Below are 23,703 nucleotides of genomic sequence, written 5' to 3'. Positions count from 1 at the left end.
TTTTAAAAATGTTTCCTTTATTCGTCATGGAAGACCTACTGAAATAAATAGTTCAAATATGCTGTATGCAGTTTTCTCATAGGAGACCCTTTGGTTCAGTATATCCTCCAATGAGGAACAAATCAGTTTTTTAGACAGTGGAGATTGTCAGCTAGTGGGACATCAGAGGTCAAACAGTCTATAAAGGATAAAATCCTTCCTCAGGAAAGCAATGTACCACATGTATTAGGTTGAACAATTCATTAGTGGCAGTTCTATATAGTTTAACGTAATAGTAGCACCAAAAGCCACATTTTTTTTCACTTTTTTCAGTGATATAAAACAAACCCTGTATATCTTCTAGCTGTCTATGAACCCAGTTCTTGGTGTCGCTCTTATTGTGGGGAGAAGTAAACAAGGCGTATATCCCTCACAGCTTGAATGGAGTCTAAGAAAGGATTCTTAAGTGTCCTCATCAGTTTGGGGGGAAAAAAAAAAAGTTTAAATCTTAAAATGAAATCCCTGGGGACTTCAGTTTCTCTATAAATTCTACTTTTTGTGTAAAATAGCAAGTTTCATTTGGAAAAGTGCTATGTTTTATGGCTCCAATGTTGGCAGTTTTCTCATTATTTACTTCTTGCATTTTACTTTTCTTTACTCCCCAGAGTAGTCAATGTTAAATTTGGTTTGTATTCCAGAAGTATTAAATGCACATATGTATACTTTTTCATATAGATGTCTATACGGTTGACTTTTCTGTTTGTATGTACAGATTTTACCTCACAGTTTTAAACTGCCGTCTTATATTCATATACAGCCATGTATTTTATTAGGCTTACATTAATGGCTGTATAGATTTTTCTTTTTACACACAGTGCTGTAATTTACCTCCTTATATATTTGTGCACTTGTGTGAATATATTTATAGGGTAAAATTTTAGATCTCCTAGAACAAAGATTACCCTTTAACAACTTTTGCACAGATACTGCTGCATTATTCTGCTTTATTGACTTAGACTTAATAGTTTGAGAGTTCCTGGTTTCTACGTGCTTGCCAACTCGTGTGATTAGTCTTTTAAGTTGTTGCCAATTAGGTCGGTACCGGTCTGATTTGGGAAAACAATTTCAGTATTTTCAATTTTGCATTTTAAAATTGAAGTTTCAAAATATTTTCATATTGATGATTGGTGGTTTTTATCTAAGGACAGATTATTCAGTTCTTCTATTTTTTTTTTTCTTTTGGATTATCTGCTTTTCCCCTACTTTCAAGCTAACAAGTTATAGAATATCTTTTCCAAGCTTATTTCCAAGCATTTTGTTGTATTATCGTGCTAACTCAGCCAAGGCAGGGAAGTTGGAGGAGTATTAAGTCGGAAACAGTTTGTCCAAATCATTTGTCTTCTAACATTGACTGTGGAATTACAGGGTTTTTTTTTTTTAGAGGTCTTTAGTTTTCATGTAGGCAAATACTGCTTTTCCTCAGTGGCTTCTTGGTTTCATATCAATTTTAGGAAAAGTACCACACAATTAAGCTTTTTTTTTTTTTTTAACTTTTTAATAGTTGCATAGTAGTCACTTGCATGGATGTATGATACTTTATTTAAATCAGCAGTACTCAAATATTTGGTCTCATAGTCCCTTTACACTCTTAAATTATTGAGGACTTGACAAAGATTTATGTGACTTTTTATCTATTGTTATTTACTACATTTTTACAGTAAATAATGCTAAGGTGTTTTTTCACATTTAAAAATGAATATATAATTTCACCTGAAAAACTTGAGAGATGTAAAATTATTCGTTTAGAAAATTTATCACATGTTAACATAAATGACATTTTATAATGAAAATAATTATTTGAACTAAAACATATATAATGGAAAGAATGGCATTTTTGCCATCTTTTTTTGTTTTGTTTTGGTTTTGGTTTTGGTTTTTTGAGATAGAGTCTCGCCCTGTTGCCCAGGCTGGAGTGCAGTGACACCATTGCGGCTCACTGCCACCTCCACCTCCCAGGTTCAAGTGATTCTTCTGCCTCAACCTCCCGAGTAGCCAGAACCACAGGCACGTGCCACCACGCCTGGCTAATTTTTATAGTTTTTAGTAGAGACGGTGTTTCACCATGTTGGCCAGGCTGATCTGGAACTCCTGACCTTGTGATCCACCTGCCTCAGCCTCTCAAAGTGCCGGGATTACAGGCGTGAGCCACTGCGCCCGGCCACATTTTTGCCATCTTAGAAGTCAACTGGATTTTCATAGCTGTTTCTGCCTTCAGTCTGTGGAGTTAAGATGTTTCATTGGAAGTATAAGAAGACAGTACAGCCTCACACAGGTATTTGGTTGGAAAAGGGAGAATAGTTTTTAAAAGCCTTTAAAAATAATTGTTGATATTATCCTTTGATAACACTACTAGGTGTCTTCCCCCCTCCCCTTTTTTCCTAGGACACATGCTCAAAGAGATCCTGGGTTTCTTAGAGATTAGTTGAAATGTGGAATCTGAAACCATATCCAAAAATTTGTTTCTACTTTGTTACATTAAAATCCATTGGTCTGTCTCACATCTGGAATGGATCTCTTACCTGTGTAAGATTTTTAACATCATACATTGCTTATTTGGAAAATAATGGTTCAGTGAGTTATACAGATCTTCCAAATGTTGACACATTTTCTTATATAGTATCAAACAATAATAATTCATTAACATTACCTCTAAACTCATTAAGCATCTTTGGCACCTGCCACCATGCCCATCTAATTTTTGTATTTTTAGTAGAGACAGGGTTTCACTATGATGGCGAGGCTGGTCTTGAACTCCTGACCTCAGGTGATCCGCCCACCTCAGCCTCCCAAAGTGCTAGGATTGTAGGTGTGGGCCACCGTGCCCGGCCCAAAGGCATTCTTATATGAAACTCACATTATTAGTACTGTGAGAGTTGGTAGTAATAAATGTACAGTGACTACTCGTATAGTTTTGTGTCACTGTCTTGGTTCTTGCTAAGGCACCAGGAGATTTAACTACTATTGCTTTTGCACCATTAGTGCAAATGTGAATACTGAAAAGCAAAGTGACTTCTTAGCATTATTATTAAAATGGATCTTAGGGCCTCCTGCCTGTCTGCAAACCACATTTTGAGAACTGCTGATTTAAATAATTCGTTGTTGATAAGCACTTAGGATGTTTTCACATTTTCCAAAACTAAAAATGTCATTTGTTTGTTTTTGGAGACAGGGTCTCACTCTGTCACCCAGGCTGGGGTGGTGTAATCTCGGCTCACTGCAGCCTTGACCTTCTGTGCTCAAGCCATCTTTCCACCCCAGGCATGCATCACCACCATTTTAGTATATTTTGTAGAGTTGGAGTTTTGTTATTTCCCAGGCTGGCCTTGAACTCCTAGACTCAAACAATTCATAATTCATCCACCTCGGCCTCACAGAATGCTGGGATTACAGGCATGAGCCAACATGTCTGGCCTTTTTTTTTTTTTTTTGAAGAGACATGGTCCCATTCTGTTGCCCAGACTGGGGAGCAGTGGCATGATAATAGCCTCAAATTTCTGGGTTCAAATGACCTTCCTGCATCAGCCTTCTAAGTAGCTAGGTCCATAAGTGTGCACCACCGTGCCTGGCTAAGAATTTTTTTTTTTTTTTCTTTTTTGGAGAGATGGGGGGTCTTGCTATGTTGCTCAGGCTGTTCTCAAACTCCTCACCTCAAGCAGTCCTCTCCCCTTCCCCTTCCTTGATAGGGTCTTGCTCCGTCACTCACGTTGGAGTCCAGTGGCATGATCATAGCTCACTGCAACCTCAAACTCTTGGGTTCAAGCAATCCTCCCGCCTTGGCCTCATGGGTAGCTGGGACTATAGACACATGCCATCATGCCAGCTAATTTTTGTTTTTTTGAGACGGAGCCTTTCTCTGTCACCAGGCTGGAGTGCAGTGGTGCAATCTCAGCTCACTGCAACCTCCGTCTCCCAGATTCAAGCGATTCTCCTGCCTCAGCCTCCTGAGTAGCTGGGACTACAGGTGCATGCCACAACACCCAGCTAATTTTTGTATTTGTAGTAGAGATGGGGTTTCACCATGTTGGCCAGGATGGTCTCCATCTCTTGACCTCATGATCTGCCCACGTTGGCCTCCCAAAGTGCTGGGATTACAGGCGTGATCCGCCGCACCTGGCCCGTGCCTGGCTAATTTTTTAAATGTCTAGTAGAGGCGATCTCTCACTATGTTGCCCAGGCTGGTCTTGAGCTCCTGGGCTCAAGTGTTCTTCCTGCCTCAGCCTCCTAGAGTGTTGTTATTGCAGGTGTGAGCCACCTTGCCTGGCCTCATAGATCTTTATGTGTTTAAATGGCTGGGTGCAGAGTTTTTTTGTTTTGGAATTTATTTTTAAAAATCCAGAGTGTAGTACTTGACCTTGTTGGGGGTTTTCTTGCATTTTCTTTTTCTTTTTTATTGATAATGGGGTGACAAATTGTCAAGTACATATTGAAATGCATCTCATTTTTCTGTCTAGGTGAGGTTACCGAATATTAATTATAGGATTATGAAATATATATTCAATTTGGAAGGCTCTTCAGACAACATTTGTGTTGATGAGAAAATGAAATTTCCCTTTGACTTTCCTTTGGTATTGTAATTCAGAGAATATTCAGTTTAATTCTTCTAAAGGAGAATGGTCTTGGCAATCATCTTGGGATAAAGTGTAACTTTAATATTCCATGAGTTTATCTTCAAGGCATTAGAGAAAATATTATACAGGCATACCTCATTTTACTGTGCTTCACAAATCATGCCTTTTCTATAAATTGAGGGTTTGTGGAAATCCTGTGTCACGCAGTTCTGTTCATGTCATGTTTCCAATGGCATGTGCTCACTTAGTGTCTCTGTCACATTTTGGTAATTCTCACGGTATTTCAAACTTTATTGTATCTGTTATGATCTGTGATCAGTGATCTTTGATGTTGCTATTGTAATTGTTTTGGGGTGCTATGAACATTGGCCATATAAGACAGCCAACTTAATTGATAAATGTTGTATGTGTTCTGAATGCTCCACTGACTGGCCATTCCCATCTCCTTGTCCTTGGGTCTACCTATTCCCTGAGACACAACAATATTGAAATTAAGCCAAGTAATAGCCCTACAATGGCCCCTACATGTTATAGTGAAAGGAAGAGTTGCATGTCTCTCACTTTAAATCAAAAGCTAGAAATGATTACACTTACGAGGAAGACATGTCAAAAGCCAACACAGGCCAAAAGCTAGGTCTCTTGTACCAAATAAGTTAGCCAGCTTGTGAAAGCAAAGGAAAAATTCTTGAAGGAAATCAAAAGTTCTGCTCCAGCAAACACATGAATGATAAGAACACAAAACAGCCTCATTGCTGATGTAGAGAAAGTTCAAGTGGTCTGGGTAGTAAATAAAACCAGCTACAACATTCCCTTAAGACAAAGCCTAATCCATAGCAAGGCCCTAACTCTGTTCAGTGTTATGAAGGCTGAGAGAGGTGGGGATGCTGCAGAATAAAAGTTGAAAGCTAACAGAGGTCAGTTATAAGATTTAAGGAAAGAAGTCACCCCCATAAAGGTATAAGGTGAAGCAGCGAGGGCTGATGTAGAGATTGCAGCAAATTATCCAGATCTAGCTAAGGTGATTGATGAAGGAAGTTAACACTAAAAACAGATTTTCAATGTAAACAAAACAGCCTTCTACTGGAAGAAGATGCCATCTAGGTCTTTGCTAGATAGAGAGAAGTCAGTGCCTAGCTTCAAACTACAAAGGACAGACTGATTCTTGTTAGGGGATCTTGCAGCTGATGACTTTTAAGTTGAAGCCAATGCTCATTTGCCATTCCCAAAATCTTAAGAATCCTTAAGAATGATGCTAAATCCACTCTGCCCATGCTCTGGAAATGGAGCAGCAAAGCCTGGATGACAGTGCATCGATTTATAGCATGGTTTACTGAATACTTTAAGCCTACTGTTGAAACCTACTGCCCAGAAAAAAGTTTCCTTTCAAAATATCACTACTCATTGATGATGCACCTAGTCACCCAAGAGCTCTGACGGAGGTGAATTGTTTTCATGCCTCTTAATACAGCGTACTTTCTGCAGCCTGTGGAGCAGCAAAGAGGAATTTTGACTTTCAAGCCTTATTATTTATTAATAAGAACTATATTTCATAAGGCTATAAATGCTGTAGATAGTGATTACTTTGATGGATCTGTACAAAGTAAATTGAAAACCTTCCAAAAGGATTCAGCATTCTGGATGTCATGAAGAACATTCATGATTCATGGAAGGTCAGAATATCAACATGAACAAGAGTTAGGAAGAATTTTATTCCAACCCGTATTGATGACTTTGAAGGGTTCAAGACTTTAGTGGAAGAAGTCACTGCAGATGTGGTGCAGAGAGCGAGAGATGTACAGTAAGAAATGGAGCCTGAAGATGTTACTGAATTGCTGCAGTCTCATGAGAAAACTTGAATGGATAAGGAGTTACTTCTTATGGGTGAGCAGAAAAAAAGGTTTCTTGAGATGGAATCTATTCCTGGTGAAGGTGCCGTGAACATTGTTGAAATGACAACAAAGGATTTAGAATATTACATAAACCGAATTGATAAAGCAACTGCAGGGTTTGGGAGGATTGACTCCAATTTTGAAAGAAATTCTACTGTGTAAAATGCTTACAAACAACATTGCATGCTACAGAGAAATCTTTTGTGAAATGAAGTCAATCGGTGTGACAAACTTCATTGTTGTCTTAAGAAATTGCCACAGCCACCCCAATCTTCAGCAATCACTACTCTGATCAGTCAGCAGCAATCAACAAGGGAAGACTCTCCATCAGCAAGATTACCACTCTCTGTAGGCTCAGATGATCATTAGCATTTTTAGCAATAGACTTTTTAATTAAGGTATGTGCTTTTTGTTTTTTAGACATAATGCTATTTCAGACATAATGTAGACTATAGTATAATATAAACATAACTTTTATATGCACTGGGAAACCAAAAAATTTGTGTGACTCTCCATCAAGATAGTTCCTTTATTGTGATACTCACTTTATTATGATGATCTAGAACTGAACTCACAATATATCCAAGGTATGCCTCTATATATAATATGTTAGTTATATATAAGCTATTATATATTATGTAGGAATAAAACTATTTTAAGAGAAGTATCTACAGATATATTAAAACTAGTATACATTATTTCAGTACATATCTATGCAGCATTACTCAATCTTTATTATTTTCCCAGTTAGGTGTTTGATTACATATAGAGTCACATTTAATAGTTTCCCCACTCCTGGCACTCATTTCTTCTTGGCTAATTTGTTCCTCTGAGAAATATCCGCCATCCTGTTTCTTGCCTTTTTTTTTTTTGGAGACAGTTTCCCTCTGTTGCCCTGGCTGGAGTGCTGTGGCACAACCTCGACTCAGGGCAACCTCTGCTTCTTGGATTCAAGTGATTCTTGTGCCTCAGCTTCGTGAGTAGCTGGAATTACAGGCATATACCACCATGCCTGGCTAAATTTTTTTGTATTTTTAGTGGAGACCAGGTCTCACCATGTTGGCTAGGCTGGTCTCAAACTTCTGACCTCATGTGATCTGCCCACCTCAGCCTCCCAAAGTGTTGGGATTACAGGTTTGAGCCACCGTGCCTGGCCCCTTGCCTTCTTTTATAGTTTAAGTATTTCCGCTGTGTGTTTTTTTTTTTTTTTTGAGATGGAGTTTCACTCTTGTTGCCCAGGCTGGAGTACAGTGGCGCGATCTCAACTCACCGCAGCCTCCTGCCTGAGCCTCCCAAGTAGCTGGGATTACAGGCATGTACCACCATGCCTGGCCAGTTTTGTATTTTTTGTCGAAACGGGGTTTCTCCATGTTGGTCAGGCTGGTCTTGAACTCCCAACCTTAGGTAATTTGCCCACCTCAGCCTCCCAAAGTGCTGGGATTACAGGTGTGAGCCACCCGCGCCCAGCTCTGCCATGTTTTTCTTAAATAATTGTGCTTGCTTATCTCTGTCATAGCACTTAGCACACTGTAGTTGTCTCTCTGCCTCATCTCTATGAATTCCGTTGAGTGATGAGTTTCAGTGTGTCTTGGGTCCCTAGGTATAGCAGAAAATCTGTTATGTAGTAGACATAAAATACATATTTTTTAAATGAAAGAAATGGAGAACTCTCATTATTTGCCACTGTAATAACAACTAGCATTTTACTTTTTTTTCCTAAATTTTCGTGGTAAACATAAAATTTACTGTGTTAACTATTTGTAAGTGTACAGTTCAATTAATGTTAAGTACTTTCTGCAACCAATTATTGTACAACTAATCTCCAGAACTCTTGTTCATCTTCCAAAACTCTAAACTCTGTAACCCTAACTCCCTTCTCCTTGGCTAGTGGCAATCACCATTCTTTTTGTTTCTATGAATTTGACTTCTTATCCCTCGTAAAAGTGGAATCATATAGTATTTGTCTTTTTTTGGAGGGGGCTGGCTTATTCACTTAATGTCCTTAGCTTCCCCTCATGTTTTATCAAGTGTTAGAATTTCCTTCATCAGGGCTTTTTAGTATTCCGTGGTGTATATATATACATTTTTCATTCATCTGTTGATGAACAATTGGGTTGCTTCTACCTTCTGACTGTTGTGAATAATGTTGCTTTTAACCTGGGGATGCAGCTACCATTTTTTGACATTGACTTTTTATTTTTAGATGGGCACTCTGGTTTTTTAAAAATGATAAAAGCAAAACTTGGCAAGCAAACCTGCGGCTGATCTCTAAGTTTGATACTGTTGAAGACTTTTGGGCGTAAGTAACCATTTGTTTTAGGATTTTTTTTTTTTATTAGTTGTGTAGTTTATTTTTAAGCCGAATTCACAAAATGAAGTGTGAGGTAAACAGTTAATGAATGTTCATCTATTTTTTATCTCCTCACAAAAGTTTGAATGGGTGCTTATGCTTTATTAGTTTTACAAAGCTTCAATCTTGTCATTCCTTAGCCCTGATTATTCTGTTTCTTGTCCTGAGATATCCTTAGCTCAAAAATCCTTTATTGCTGTTAGAACTTTTGACAACTAGTTGGAACTTGTTCCTTTCTTGGTTGCCAAGATAAATTTGCCTCATAACTGGGTATTCCAGTGCATTGTTGGGTTCTCATTTCTGCAAACTGTTTTCAGTGCAACATTGGAATTTCCTGTACCAGATTTTAAGATATCAAAGGTTGAAGTGTTCAGAATTCAGAGTTTGTCAAGGGAATGCCAGTATCTATCATGATACTTTATTCATTTCATTATACTTTGATCAACCTCAAGAAGAATAGTTGAAATATTTTTGAAATTTTGTTTCTGTTTAAGCAGAGTTAAGAATTGGGATCATCAACTTTTGCATGACCTCAAAACAAAATTTAAGGCTGGGCTCAGTGACTCATGCCTGTAATACTAATACTTTGTGATGCTGAGGCAGGAAGATCACTTGTGGCCAGGAGTTCAAGACCAGCCTGGTCAACATGAGTCCCTGTTTCTCTATAAAATAAATAAAATTAAAAATTGTAAAGTCTATTTCAAGAAGTTTTGATTATTGATTCTCTTAAAAGCAAAGTTAATCCAGTGTATCAAATTTACCTGGAGAATGAGTAGGGAGGTACTATATGAGACCCTGAAAGGCAAAACTCTTTAATAAGTGCTTTAAATTACCTAGCAGTTATTTAAATATTCTAACTTGTACATCTTTTTTTAGGATCATATACATGCTAAATTAGTGATGCTACTCTTATGTTTTAATGTAACCCCCTCAAGATATTCTGCTCATACAAAGGAATAGATTGTGGTATAAAATTTATACATATATACATACATCTTCAACAGCAGAAACATTTTTCTGTATATTTCCAGTGCTTGATTTCTAATAGGTATTTTGTATTCATTTGTGTTGCTGAAAAAAGCAAAGCATACAGTTAAAACTATACACTTTGAGAGTATTGGAGAATATTCATTTGAGAGTAAACTTTGAGAGTATTTATTTTTTATTAAAAGCATTACACTTAATAGTAACTACATTTAAGGCCTAATAATTTATACGTGTCTAGTTGTCTAGTTAAACTAGGGTTATTCTTTGCCCGTCATCAAAACATCAAGTAGTTTTTCTTCTCTAATTGTGTTTATTCAGGACTCTTAAATAACTCTTCTGCACCAAAAAAGCTCTTCATTCTCCTACAGAGGAAAAGGAAGCCTTGAGCCATGTTCCCCAATCAGATTTGCGTTTATCTAGTTTGTTTGGCTTTTACTAGTTTACATAATTGTACCAATTAGAACAGTGCCTCCACACTTCAGTTATGTGTAGTCAGTGTCATTGCATAGTAGATTTTTATACCGTAATTTAGAGATAGGAAGGATTTTTCAATTTTCTGTGAATGTGTGGGCCACTTCCTAATTTCTGGTTTTTCTAGCAAATTTATTGCAAATAACCATTGAGTCCCTTTGTATTTATCCAGACTGCATAGTCTTAGGATTCTGTTTAGGTGTGCCATTATAAATTTTCATTATGGACTTACTTGAGAGACCTTTGAGCACCACGGAAGAGAAAGGAGGCAGCAAAAAGAAAAATGTTTTATTGAAGGTCGTTCCCACAATATCCATTTATTTTATGAAATTAGTAGTGCTAATTTTACAGTCACTTAGTATCCAGGCTTTTTTTGTTGCCTAGGGGAGGCTGTCATAGATGATGTAGTTGGGAGTTACCATGAGGTAGTGATTCACAAACCTTATGTGATCTTAGGTTGTCTCACCTAAACTATTATTTGTGTTATACTATGGAGTTTCATGTTTCATTTTTTTTTTTTTTTGAGACGGAGTCTCGCTCTGTCGCCCAGGCTAGAGTGCAGTGGCCAGATCTCAGCTCACTGCAAGCTCCACCTCCCGGGTTTACGCCATTCTCCTGCCTCAGCCTCCCGAGTAGCTGGGACTACAGGCGCCCACCACCTCACCCGGCTAGTTTTTTGTATTTTTTAGTAGAGACGGGGTTTCACTGTGTTAGCCAGGATGGTCTCGATCTCCTGACCTTGTGATCCGCCCGTCTCGGCCTCCCAAAGTGCTGGGATTACAGTCATGTTTCATTTAAAGAATGCCAACTTCTGTCTTAAATCTTTTTTTTTTTTTGGAGATGGAGTCTAGCTCTGTCACCAGGCTGGAGTGCAATGGGGTGATCTCGACTCACTGCAACCTCCATCTCCCGGGTTCAAGCGATTTTTCTGCCTCAGCCTCCCGAGTAGCTGGGATTACAGGCGCATGCCATCACACCCGGTTAATTTTTGTATTTTTAATAGAGACGGGGTTTCCTCATGTTGGTCAGGCTGGTCTCGAACTCCTGACCCCGTGATCCACCTGCCTCAGCCTCCCAAAGTGCTGGGATTACAGGTGTGAGCCACTGCGCCTGGCCCTTAAATCTTTACCTGAAATATTCCTAGATGGGGTTAATATGGCACCAGGAGAACCAGACTAAGGATAATAGAATCATCCATGATCTGTAGACACAGCTAAGTTCCTCATTTCTGCCATCTAATATTGGAGACAGGCAAAAGATTCTTAAGAGTTGCCAATTTTTTAATCAATTTTGCTGTAAAAGACTACAGGAGATCAAATGATCTAAGCCTCCTGCCTTCAGGCAAGCAACTAAGTCATTGCAAATGTTATTCTGTTATTTTGATATTTGGGAAATAGTTTAGAAATACAGACTGCAGGGTTCTATCTCATATTTAGGTGATTATAATCCCAAGAGGTAGGGCTTGGAACTATATTTATTTATTTATTTTTCTAAAATCATTTTTTCAATGATTATTATGTTGACTAACCAGTGACAATGTGTGGTGTTTGGGAACCACTGATCTATTTTACTCTTGGATACCCTAGAGGATAATAATCTTAACTGTTTCAGTCATGCAATCCTGATGGTCAGGAAGTTCATCTTTTCTGTTATTATTATTTTTTTATGTTTGTGAAAAAACTGTTGATTAACTTCAGAAATTACTTCATCTACTTAAAGCCACCTTATACCTCTCTTCTCAGTTTCTTATATATATACATATGTATGCACTGAGTTAACTAACATATAAAATATATTTTTGTCAGAGCAGTCACTAGAAATTTTTTGAAAATTATACCTGTCATCTAAAGTTGATTATTTAACTGCTTTTAAGATCTGTTTTGTCCATTTTAGAAATTGACTCCTTAGAAACAAGTAAACATGCACTTTTATCTGTTTATTTTCATCATATGTTCTAAATGTATATATATGGAAGCACCTGAACTCTCTATTACATATTCTGTGTTTTTAATTGTTACTTTCTTTTACCTAGTCTGTACAACCATATCCAGTTGTCTAGTAATTTAATGCCTGGCTGTGACTACTCACTTTTTAAGGTATGCTTAATTGGTGATTTTGTATATTTATTATAGGACTGGGCCATTTGGTATTCATTAAGAAATCTTGCCATAAACTTAGGAATACTTGATAGTGTGAAGAACAGGCTGATAATTTAATTGGCTGTAGTATGCTTTAGTATCAATATATCTTACTCTATTTGTTTATAAAAATTGAGAGAGAGTTACTCTGTGGGCACATACTGAGATTGATTTTGATGAGAGCTTTGATTTTCCAGTCTATTCCTTTATATATTTGAGCAGACTAAGTTATCAAGCATTCTTAACCTTAGGAGCATGGGTCCTTGGAATACTTATTATTGGGCTTTGTCAGGTGGTAGGGGGACGGGACATTCATTAACTGAAACTGCATAGTTTTTGCATGTATTTTCTAGGTATAGAAATGTACAGAGCTTCTAAAATATGTTTGCTACTCAGAAAGTTTAAGAACCTTCAAATTAAGTGAAACTCAAGATTTGATAGCTAATAAGTGTCAAAGTCAGGACTCTAATTCTGCAATGTCATGCCTCTGGCTTTAAGTCTTATGCGCTTTTTAAAAACTGCATCAGTGGCAGTTTTATGGGCAATAAAGTAAGAAGTTGACAGTGTTGTTACTTACTGTTTTTAATGATTATCTCTCAAAGTCAAGGTAACAATATTGTGTAATACTGTTGTCTTCTAACCCTGTAGGATGGTATTGAGCCTATGTGGGAAGATGAGAAAAACAAACGGGGAGGACGATGGCTAATTACATTGAACAAACAGCAGAGACGAAGTGACCTTGATCGCTTTTGGCTAGAGACAGTAAGGTTTTAAAAGTATAAAGCAGTTTTAGAGGTAGTTTGGGAATACTGAAACTTAAGATATGTTATGTTTTACATTTGTTACTTAATTTAAGAGAAGGATGCCCAACACTAGAAAATCAGGGTCAGTAATTGTTTTTGTTCTGTCATGTGACTTCTGTTTATAGTACGGTGAAACATCCTACCACATTATAAGTCAGATATCTTAAGTGACTGGCAGTGTGACTCTCACCACAATAAGCGCACTGTGGTCATTTCATTAACCTCAAAATTATAGAATCTTACATTTTATACAATTGAGGTTTTTGCAACCCTCTTAAACAGCATTGCTATATGTATACCAAACTTTTAAATATTTGTATTTTTAGAGTAAGGGTCTTGCCCTGTTGCCCAGGCTGGAGTGCGGATATTTATTTATATGGCTCACTTCAGCCTCACCTTCTGGGTTCAAGTGATCCTCCCACTTCAGCCTCTTAAGTAGCTGGAACTACAGTTGCATGCCACAATGCCCAGCTAATTTTCTAAATTTTTTCCTAGAGATGGGATCTTGCTGTGTTGCCTAGGTTGGTCTCAAACTCCTGACCTCAAGTGATCCTCCCATTCAGCCTCCCAAAGTGTTGGAATTACAGGTGTGAGTCACTGTGCCTGTCCCACTAAACTTTTTAAATCAGTGAAGCAAACAATAAAATTGCTGCGTACTACCATTCAACCTACATGTTGTGCTATTAACTTGAACTTTTGGCTTTACAATACAAATTAAATAATGAGATAATAGGCATTTTCTGTCGACAGAGGTTCCAAACCCCAAGCTTATAGGAGCGGGGTTTGTAGTCTCTTTTGTATCCCTAGCACTTGAAACCGTGCCTGGTTTATAGTTGGCACTTGTTGAGTTAATGTCTTTAAATATTTGAATAAGTGACTATTTTGTTTTTTTAGAGACAGGGTCTTGCTCTGTTGCCCAGGCTAGAGTGCAGTGGGGCCATGATAGCTCACTGTAGCCTCCTGGGTTCAAGCAATCATCCTGCCTTAGCCTCTCAAGTAGCTGGGCCTACAGGTGCATGCCAGCACACCCAGCTAATGAATGAATGACTTTTTAAGAAAATTCTGTTTTTGGGGGCGAAGATCATCAGCAAATATGCTTTTGGAATTCCACATTAAAAAGTCAGGATATTTCCATTTTGCAGTTAAAAAAAATGTTCTGGAGATGGATGGTAGTAGTGATGGTTGTACAACAATGTTGAATGTACTTAACGCCACTGAACTGTACACTTAAAAGCGGTTAAAATGGTAAATTTTATGTTATTTGTGTTTTACCACAATTAAGAAACCCGTTAGGGCTGGGCTCACACCTGAAATCTCAACACCTCAGGAGGCTAAGGCAGGCATTTCACTTAAACTCAGGAGTTCAAGACCAACTTGGGCAACGTGGCAAAACCCTGTCTCTACAAAAAATACAAAAATTTACTGGGTGTGGTGACATGTCCCTGTGTGTATGTGTGCCCAGCTATTCAGGAGGCTGAGGTGGGAGGATCATTTGAGTCCAGGAGGTTGAGGCTGCAGTGAGCTGTGATGGTCCCACTGCACTCCAGCCAGGGTAACAGAGCAAGACCCTGTCTCAAAAAACAACAACAACAAAAAAAACCAAACCATTAACAAATACTCATAAAAAATAAGAACAAGAAGAAATTAATCTAACCATGAATAGCTATTTTTGTTATTCTATTAATATTTGTTTGCTCATAAATATAAGCAGCAGCAGAGCAAATGAATATTAATAAAATCAGCTTTTATGTCTGCCACAATATTAACTGCCAAATTTGCTGAAAAAGGTGAAGACAGCTGTTAATGATTTGATAGTAAATAAATGAATGCGTGTTTAAGAGTCAGGACAGATCTATGTATGCAAATAAAATTTACATATTTAAAAAATTAACTCGATTTAAAAACTGTCTTTAGTTATCTACACAAATATAGAAGAGAAATTTGCAGTGTAATAAGCTTGTTTATAATCTATTAAACGTAATTTGGGATTTTCTTTTAAGCTGCTGTGCCTTATTGGAGAATCTTTTGATGACTACAGTGATGATGTATGTGGCGCTGTTGTTAATGTTAGAGCTAAAGGTGATAAGATAGCAATATGGACTACTGAATGTGAAAACAGAGAAGCTGTTACACATATAGGGTAAGTTTTGCTCTTTGCCTACTTATTTTACAATATTAGGATGGCTAAAACCAGAAGTTATTTGTAGCTTTAGAAATAAATACTTTGTAGATCCTGTTTTCCTTGTATTGTTTTCGTGAACACTTTTATAATTTTGAACGGCTCAATTGATGCGCAACGTCTTGTTCATATATATCTAATCTATATCTATATCTATCTATGTCTATATAGATATATAGATATAGATGTTTTGGAGGGTTTTTTCACAGCTATTTATATATTTAGAGACAGAGTCTCACTCTGTTTTCCAGGCTGTAGTACAGTGGCATGATCTAGGCTCACTGCAGCCGCTGCCTCCCGGGTTCAAGTGATTCTGATGTCTCAGCCTCCCAAGTAGCTGGGAATACAGGCGCATGCCACCATGCTCAGGTAATTTTTGTATTTTTAGTAGAGACCAGGTTTCGTCATGTTGGCCAGGCTGGTCTTTAACTCTTGGCCTCAAGTGATCCATCCACCTTGGCCTCCCAAAGTGCTGGCATTACACGCATGGGCCATTGCGCCTGGTCTTGTTCATGTTTTTCATTTCTGTAAAATTACTTTTTCTTAGCAGTGAAGTATATAACCACTAGAACACTCTGCTTTGGCATGTAGCATTTTTTATTCATTCACAAATGAGAATGTATTATTTCCTACTTTGAAAGTGCTGTTTGAAAAAAGTACTACTTTGAAAAGAGCTAATGTACGCTCATAATAAATAATTCAGTGATTATTGGCAAATAGTGTATGTACACTTAAAGCATGTGTGTTTACTACATATCATTTTCATTAAAATTTAACATACCTTGGCTTTTGTTTGATGTTTAAAACCCACATGTAGGGTTTTATTAGACCTTTTTTTGTAAATTTTATTCTTTGCAAAAATGGCTTTTTTTTTTGAGGCAGGGTCTCACTGTGTTATTCAGGCAAGAGTGCAGTGGTGCAGTCACTGCTCACTGCAGCCTCAACCTCCTGGGCTCAGGTGATCCTCCCACCTCAGCCACCCAATTAGCTGGAACTCAGGTGTGTACGAGCACACCTGGCTATTCTTTTGTATTTTTTTGTAGAGAAGAGGTTTTGCCATGTTGCCAAGACTGGTTGTGAACTCCTGGACTTGATCAAGCCACCTCAGCCTTTCAAATGCTGAGATTACAGGCATGAGCCACCATGCTAAACCAGCCGGCATTTTTTTTCTAACTAGGATTTCTTTTTACCTCAATTATATTAGTAATATTTAACACCGGGCGCGGTGGCTCATACCTGTAATCCCAGCACTTTGGGAGGCCGAGGCAGGCAGATCACGAGATGGGGAGATCAAGACCATCCTAGCTAACACGGTGAAACCCCGTCTCGACTGAAAATACAAAAAAAAAACATTAGCTGGGCATGGTGGCGGGTGCCTGTAGTCCCAGCTACTTGGGAGGCTGAGGCAAGAGAATGGCGTGAACCCAGGAGGCGGAGCTTGCAGTGAGCCAAGATTGGGCCACTGCATTCCAGCCTGGGAGACAGAGTGAGACTGTCTCACCAAAAAAAAAAAAAAAAAAAAAATTGACTTAACAATTTTATGTTAAAATTAAGTGCTGGTCAGTCAGTGGTCACAAAATGTTTGGTTTGTCCCTCTGTGATTTTTCAAATATTATTAATTTTTCTTTTTAAAATTAATTTTTGAGACAGAGTCACACTGCGTTGCCCAGGCCGGGGTGCAGTATTGTGATCTCGGCTCACTGCAACCTCCACCTCTTGGGTTCAAGTGACTCTCTTGCCTCAGCCTCCTGAATAGCTGGGACCAGAGGCCTGAGCCACTACAGTATTTTTTGTAGAGACAGGTTTCGTCATGTTGACCAGACTGGTGTCAAACTCCTGTGCTCAAGTGATCCACCTGCCTCAGCCTCCCAAAGTGCTGGGATTTCAGGTGTGATCCACTGCTCTCAGCCATGTAAATTTCTCTGTGAATGTAATTTATTTCTGGATCAAAAGGTATAGGGATTTTCTACATTTCATGCTATATGGGGTTCCATAAGAGAAAGGAGTTGATTTGTCATCATATTTTAATGTTTCTGCCAGCATCAAAACCTAATTTTGGAGGATTTACTTTTTTTTTTAAACAAGAGTTAGATTTATTAAGAATTTTTTTCCTATGGAAGTTTTTTATTTTTGTCACTATTAAATGTTTTTGAGTCTATATTAAGACTTCAGATTTTCAAACAAAGATTTTCTTTTTTTAACCCTTCCAATTTGCATGACTCAATGGTCGTGCCCTTTGGTATTTTTAATAATTAAGTATAATTGAAAGGAATGCATTGCATTATAATGCAAATTTGATAATTATCACTTTAGTTACCATAAAATTACTTTTTAATGCCTTATTTTAGGGGGAAGGTAGTAAATCTCCTGGAAGATATAAAAAAAAAAGCTATCCTAGTATCGTGTTGGAGGATTTAACTCCATTAATATGTTTATTCCTTTATTTTTATTTGATTTTGCTTATTTTTCAATTTTTACTATTTTTTTCTTAAAGATTCAGATTTTTAAGGTGACCTATGAAGTTCTCTGTGATCTTTCTCTGAAACCTTTTCAGCTTTATCTCATATTCACTTTACTTATGAGCCATAGTCACACAGCCTGATTTTTATTTCTCAGCTTTCAGATGTGCTCATTATCTTAACATTATCCTTTTTGACCTCGTGATATTTAAAGGGGAAGACTTCTCTAATTTTGTAGATGAGATTAGAATCTCCTTGTTATTATAGCCCTTGTATTTACTCTTTGGCACTCATGACAAGTGCCATTTTATTCTTGCTATAGAGTCATGTCTTACTTGAAAATTAGGTTGTAAAGTTAGTATGTAAAGCAGAAATTACTTTCTCCCTTGAAGTGTTTCATTTTAATCTCCCTCAAAGTGTTTAGTTTTTGTTTGTGCAATCTTATAACAGGTATGGTAGATATAATTTGTGTAGTAATATACAATCTTTGCTAGGGTTCAGACGTGAAATGTAACATTTTAGATCAAAGAATGAAAATAAACATGTTTGTTATACAGATTTCTGTTTAAGTATGCATGTAATACAGGTCCATCATATGTATTTGTGATTTTTTGATTGTGTTTACTAGACTATAAATACAGTGAGCTCAGGGACTTGTCCTTGCTTTGTTCACTATTGATTTAGTAATAATTATAGTATCATAATAAATAACAGTATAATAATATAGTAATGCTCCTGTAATTTAGTAATAATAAACCCGACTGGCTCTCAAATATTTTAAAAGTAATTAACCAAGAATATCGCAAAAATGAAGAGTAAATTGTGCTAAAAGGAAAAGGGTGTATAATTAATTTCCTATTGTACTCTATATTTTTTAGTACAAAGACTAGTAACCCTAAAATTTTGAATTTATTTACTTCTTATGAGTAAAAATTAATGGCTACTTTTTTCTTCTTTTTTTCTTCTAGGAGGGTATACAAGGAAAGGTTAGGACTTCCTCCAAAGATAGTGATTGGTTATCAGTCCCACGCAGACACAGCTACTAAGAGCGGCTCCACCACTAAAAATAGGTTTGTTGTTTAAGAAGACACCTTCTGAGTATTCTCATAGGAGACTGCGTCAAGCAATCGAGATTTGGGAGCTGAACCAAAGCCTCTTCAAAAAGCAGAGTGGACTGCATTTAAATTTGATTTCCATCTAAATGTTACTAAGATATAAGAGAAGTCTCATTCGCCTTTGTCTTGTACTTCTGTGTTCATTTTTTTTTTTTTTTTTGGCTAAAGTTTCCACTATCCCAATCAAAGAATTACAGTACACATCCCCAGAATCCATAAATGTGTTCCTGGCCCACTCTGTAATACTTCAGTAGAATTACCATTAATTACATACAGATTTTACCTATCCACAGTAGTCAAAAAACAACTTGGCATTACTATACTTTACAGGAAAGAAAATTCTGTTGTTCCATTGTATGCAGGAGCATATTTTGCTGGTTTGAAAGATTATGATGCATACAGTTTTCTAGCAATTTTCTTTGTTTCTTTTTACAGCATTGTCTTTGCTGTACTCTTGCTGATGGCTGCTAGATTTTAATTTATTTGTTTCCCTACTTGATAATATTAGTGATTCTGATTTCAGTTTTTCATTTGTTTTGCTTTTGTTTTTTTCCTCATGTAACATTGGTGAAGGATTCAGGAATATGACACAAAGGTGGAATAAACATTAATTTTGTGCATTCTTTGGTAATTTTTTTTGTTTTTTGTAACTACAAAGCTTTGCTACAAATTTATGCATTTCATTCAAATCAGTGATCTATGTTTGTGTGATTTCCTAAACATAATTGTGGATTATAAAAAATGTAACATCATAATTACATTCCTAACTAGAATTAGTATGTCTGTTTTTGTATCTTTATGCTGTATTTTAACACTTTGTATTACTTAGGTTATTTTGCTTTGGTTAAAAATGGCTCAAGTAGAAAAGCAGTCCCATTCATATTAAGACAGTGTACAAAACTGTAAATAAAATGTGTACAGTGAATTGTCTTTTAGACAACTAGATTTGTCCTTTTATTTCTCCATCTTTATAGAAGGAATTTGTACTTCTTATTGCAAGGCAGTCTCTATATTATGTCTTCTTTTGTGGTGTCTTCCATGTGAACAGCATAAGTTTGGAGCACTAGTTTGATTATTATGTTTATTACAATTTTTAATAAATTGAATAGGTAGTATATATATGGAATTAAATTGATGTGGCTATCTTTGTTTTTTATAAAGTAAGGCACAGTCCTTCAGTCTTAGGTAAATAATGTACTCTCTTAATATGTTAATACTCATGAGAATTGGGATCTGATGCATCACCATTTGATTGGTAACAACAGTGGTTGTAAAACTTGGTTGCTGAATTGAGTTGTTTTTATGTAAGTGTCAAAATGATAGTGTAGGGAAAGTACAGGTGGTGGGAACATAATGCATTAAGAGTTTTGTTAGTGTTGCAATCTAAATAGAATGGAATAAACAGGTATTAAGACATTTATAGTGGTAAATTGTTGTAGTGTGGTATTCTGTAAACTTGAAAACTTGATCTACTCTTTGTAGGTATCATTTGAAAGCAAACTTGAAAATGTTTTGTACATAGTACATACTTGTATAGTCCTGTGAAATGAAGTATGGCTGTCAGACCAAAGGATAAGCCAAACTGTAGGTAGCAGAATGGAAATTATTAGTTTGAGAGGAAAATTTGTCTTTTAATGGTGATTATGACTTAATCATTTTAAAACTGATAAACTTGACAAAAACCCTGTATGAAATAAACATGAAATTAATAGCACTGATTTCATTGTAAAATTTTAAAGCAGTTTAAAGGGTACCACAGGTTGTCACAGTACTCTCAATGCCACAAACACCTCTTGTTCAGTATTCTAGAAATACTGAATCTTCTGTGTTCATTATAATTATAATCTCAGCATACTGTATGTAATATCTGCTAGTTAAACTTGGGGAATTGGTTAAGCTGACTTACTGTCTACATTAATATGTATAGTTTTGAGTACTTCAAGAGTTTGCTTAAAAGTGATGGTGTTAGTGGTATGTTGGCAGTGGGTGGGACCGAAGTGGTGTATCTATTATAAATTAATGATCTATTTTCTTAATTCTAAAATGAAGTCCAATTTTAAGAAACATCAGCTTTTAGGTGCAAAGGAGGAATAACCCATTAAATGTATACAGTTCTAAATTTTTGAAATAACTAATTTGTAGCATTTGATTATTGTTATTAGCATTTTAGAATCATGATTTCATTTTAAACCTTTTTCCTAGGGACAAGAAGGGATAATAAATTACTCTGAATAACTTTTGGCAGTTGCCACTTAAATAGTACAGTGATTTGCAACTTTTATAACTTTATTAGCACCTTCTCTAAATATAAAATTAGGCTATATATTATTTTCCAACTTACTCTTTTCTCTCTGTTTAACAGGATATTATAAATAGATTAAATAGATAAATTTTCCTTTCTTTTTTTTTTGGACCGAGTCTTGCTCTGTCGCCCAGGCAGGAGTGCAGTGGCACAATCTAAGCTTACTGTAATCTCCTCCTCCCGGGTTCACACCATTCTCCTGCCTCAGCCTCCGGAGTAGCTGGGACTACCGGCGCCCGCACCACACACCTGGCCAAATTTTTTTGTATTTTTAGTAAGAGATGGGGTTTCACTGTGTTAGCCAGGTGTCGATCTCCTGACCTGGTGATTCGCCCGCTTTGGCCTCCCGAAGTGCTGGGATTACAGGCGTGAGCCACCGCACCCAGCCCAAATAGATGTATTTTCATAATAGAGAATTGAAATAAGCTTTAATGGGCGAAAAGCAGTTTATTGTAGGAATGTGAACGTTTTATTTAATGAATTCAATGTTTATTATCCCAATTCTACAGAAGGATTTAATACATACTATGCAGTTAAATAATTATAACACTTACATAGTAATAATTTATGTGCCAGACAGTAGTTTAGTCACTTTACATGCACATTAACCTGCAGAATAATCTTTTGAGATGTAAAGTGCTGTTACTGAGAATTTAAGTAACTTTTGCTTGTAAATTACAAAGAGTGAATTTGAATTCTGGAAATTTGGTTCCAGAGACAATAATTACATAACATTTTCTCCATAGGGTACAGCCTAACAGGCTATAGTAAATCACCTCAGCTTGTTATAGGTCGGGCAAACATTTCTCCATTTTACTTCCTTTGGTAATGAATCTAGTAATAGATGGAAATTTTCCCTAGATTCACTGTGTTAGTTGGGGAAGTTTGGAGGCAAAGGTACAGGAGTTTACGGTAGATAGTGTTAGTAAACATAGTCACATGCCAGGTAAGGAAGTTTTGGTTAGCAGCAGACCACATACAGGATTGTGGGCCAGTAACATTTTAACACTGTATTTTTACTGTACCTTTTCTATGTTATGTTTAGATACACAAATAGCCTTATGGAGTATTCAGTATGGTAACATGCTATACAGGTTTGTAGCCTAGGAGCAATATTTGACTGTTCCACGAAGCCTATATTTGTGGTAGGTTATACCATTTAGGTTTGTGTAGGTACCCAACGATATCACCTAAAGACCCATTTCTCAAAACGTATTCCCATCATTAATCAATGCATGGTCATGTTTTCATATACATTTTAAGCTTCTGTATTCTAATCTAATATAAATGGGAAAATAAGGCAAAATGTTCAAACTAATAGGCATTGAGATTCTTAAATGCTAAAGTTGCATTCAAAAGGATAATTTTAGGCGTTGTGACAAAGCAGTGTTGTATTTTAAAGTTAATGACAAGGCTATGCACCTTTTATCTCTAATTGTTTCTTACAGAATGTTTTTATTATCGAGTAGTAAAACAATGTCAGATCCTTTTTACACAAATTCAAGAGTTTAGGCCAGATTGACGTTGATAAACAAAACTTCAGCATATCTCTCGAGGTCAAATTGTATGTGTCTGGAAACTTCTATAGTAATTTTATATTACTGTGACAATATGTGATCACTTTTCTAGTAATGTTTTAAAAAATACCTTACAGGCCAGGCATAGTGGTTTATACCTATAATCCCAGCACTTTGGGATGCCAAGGTGGCAGGATTGCATGAGTCCGGGAGTTCAACACCAGTCTGGGCAATAAAGTGACACCCTGTCATTACAAAAAAATTAAAAAATATTTAAGTACGTGTGTGTGTGTAATATATGTATATTATATATATATATAAAACAAAACATATATGTATGTGTATATATAGTATGTCTGGCAGAGTACAATTTAGGGGTTAAGACTGGTCCCTCACATATGGTGTGAGAAACTCTGTTCTCAGGTTGCTTTGCCCATTAGCCCAGGACAACTCATTTGCCCATCATTCCCTAAAACAACCAGATCTGTTAGGTCTACAATTTTCATCTTCATACATTTAATATATTTGGTGTCAAAAACTTTGGTCCTGTTCTCCTTTTACCATCTTAAACTGTTGTGTCCTGCTTTACTATGAATTCCAAAGTAGGCATTAGGTAGCCTTTCTACTACCATGGTTTAGAGTTCAATATTATGACCATTCCACTGGTAGAAGCAAAAAATGAAATTTTAGGCATGTGGTCACATGTGCCTATGGTGCTGCCTTTTCCAATTCAGGGGAACTAATTTTCATATTTTAATCTTGCAGCTTTTTTTTTAACGTCATACATTGTGATTTTTCATAGTTGTGCACAGAACTCACTTTCCTACCTTTTCTGAAAAAAAGTTATGTATACACACACATGTATGTATTGAGCACTTCTATTTAC

The 23,703-nt window shown here is 36.6% G+C and overlaps 1 protein-coding gene across 2 annotated transcripts in view; it reads left to right on the top strand.

Moving 5' to 3' along the window:
* The window catches only part of EIF4E (eukaryotic translation initiation factor 4E), a 51,957-nt gene extending 31,245 nt beyond the window's left edge, over nt 1-20,712 (top strand). For both annotated transcript variants that reach the window (XM_033214870.1, XM_033214869.1), the window contains exons 3-7: nt 8,700-8,795; nt 12,337-12,400; nt 13,091-13,204; nt 15,246-15,385; nt 18,852-20,712. In XM_033214870.1, coding sequence (XP_033070761.1) covers nt 8,700-8,795; nt 12,337-12,400; nt 13,091-13,204; nt 15,246-15,385; nt 18,852-18,966 — 529 coding nt within the window. In that variant the 3' untranslated portion in view covers nt 18,967-20,712. The remainder of the gene's footprint in view (nt 1-8,699; nt 8,796-12,336; nt 12,401-13,090; nt 13,205-15,245; nt 15,386-18,851) is intronic.
* The last annotated feature ends 2,991 nt before the right edge of the window (nt 20,713-23,703 follow it).

This window comes from Trachypithecus francoisi, unplaced genomic scaffold (assembly GCF_009764315.1).
Source record: "Trachypithecus francoisi isolate TF-2019V2 unplaced genomic scaffold, Tfra_2.0 Lachesis_group1, whole genome shotgun sequence".
NCBI classification, from domain to species: Eukaryota; Metazoa; Chordata; class Mammalia; order Primates; family Cercopithecidae; genus Trachypithecus; species Trachypithecus francoisi.
The sequence above is the reverse complement of the archived record's forward strand: the minus strand, read 5'-3'. Positions and strand labels throughout refer to the sequence as shown.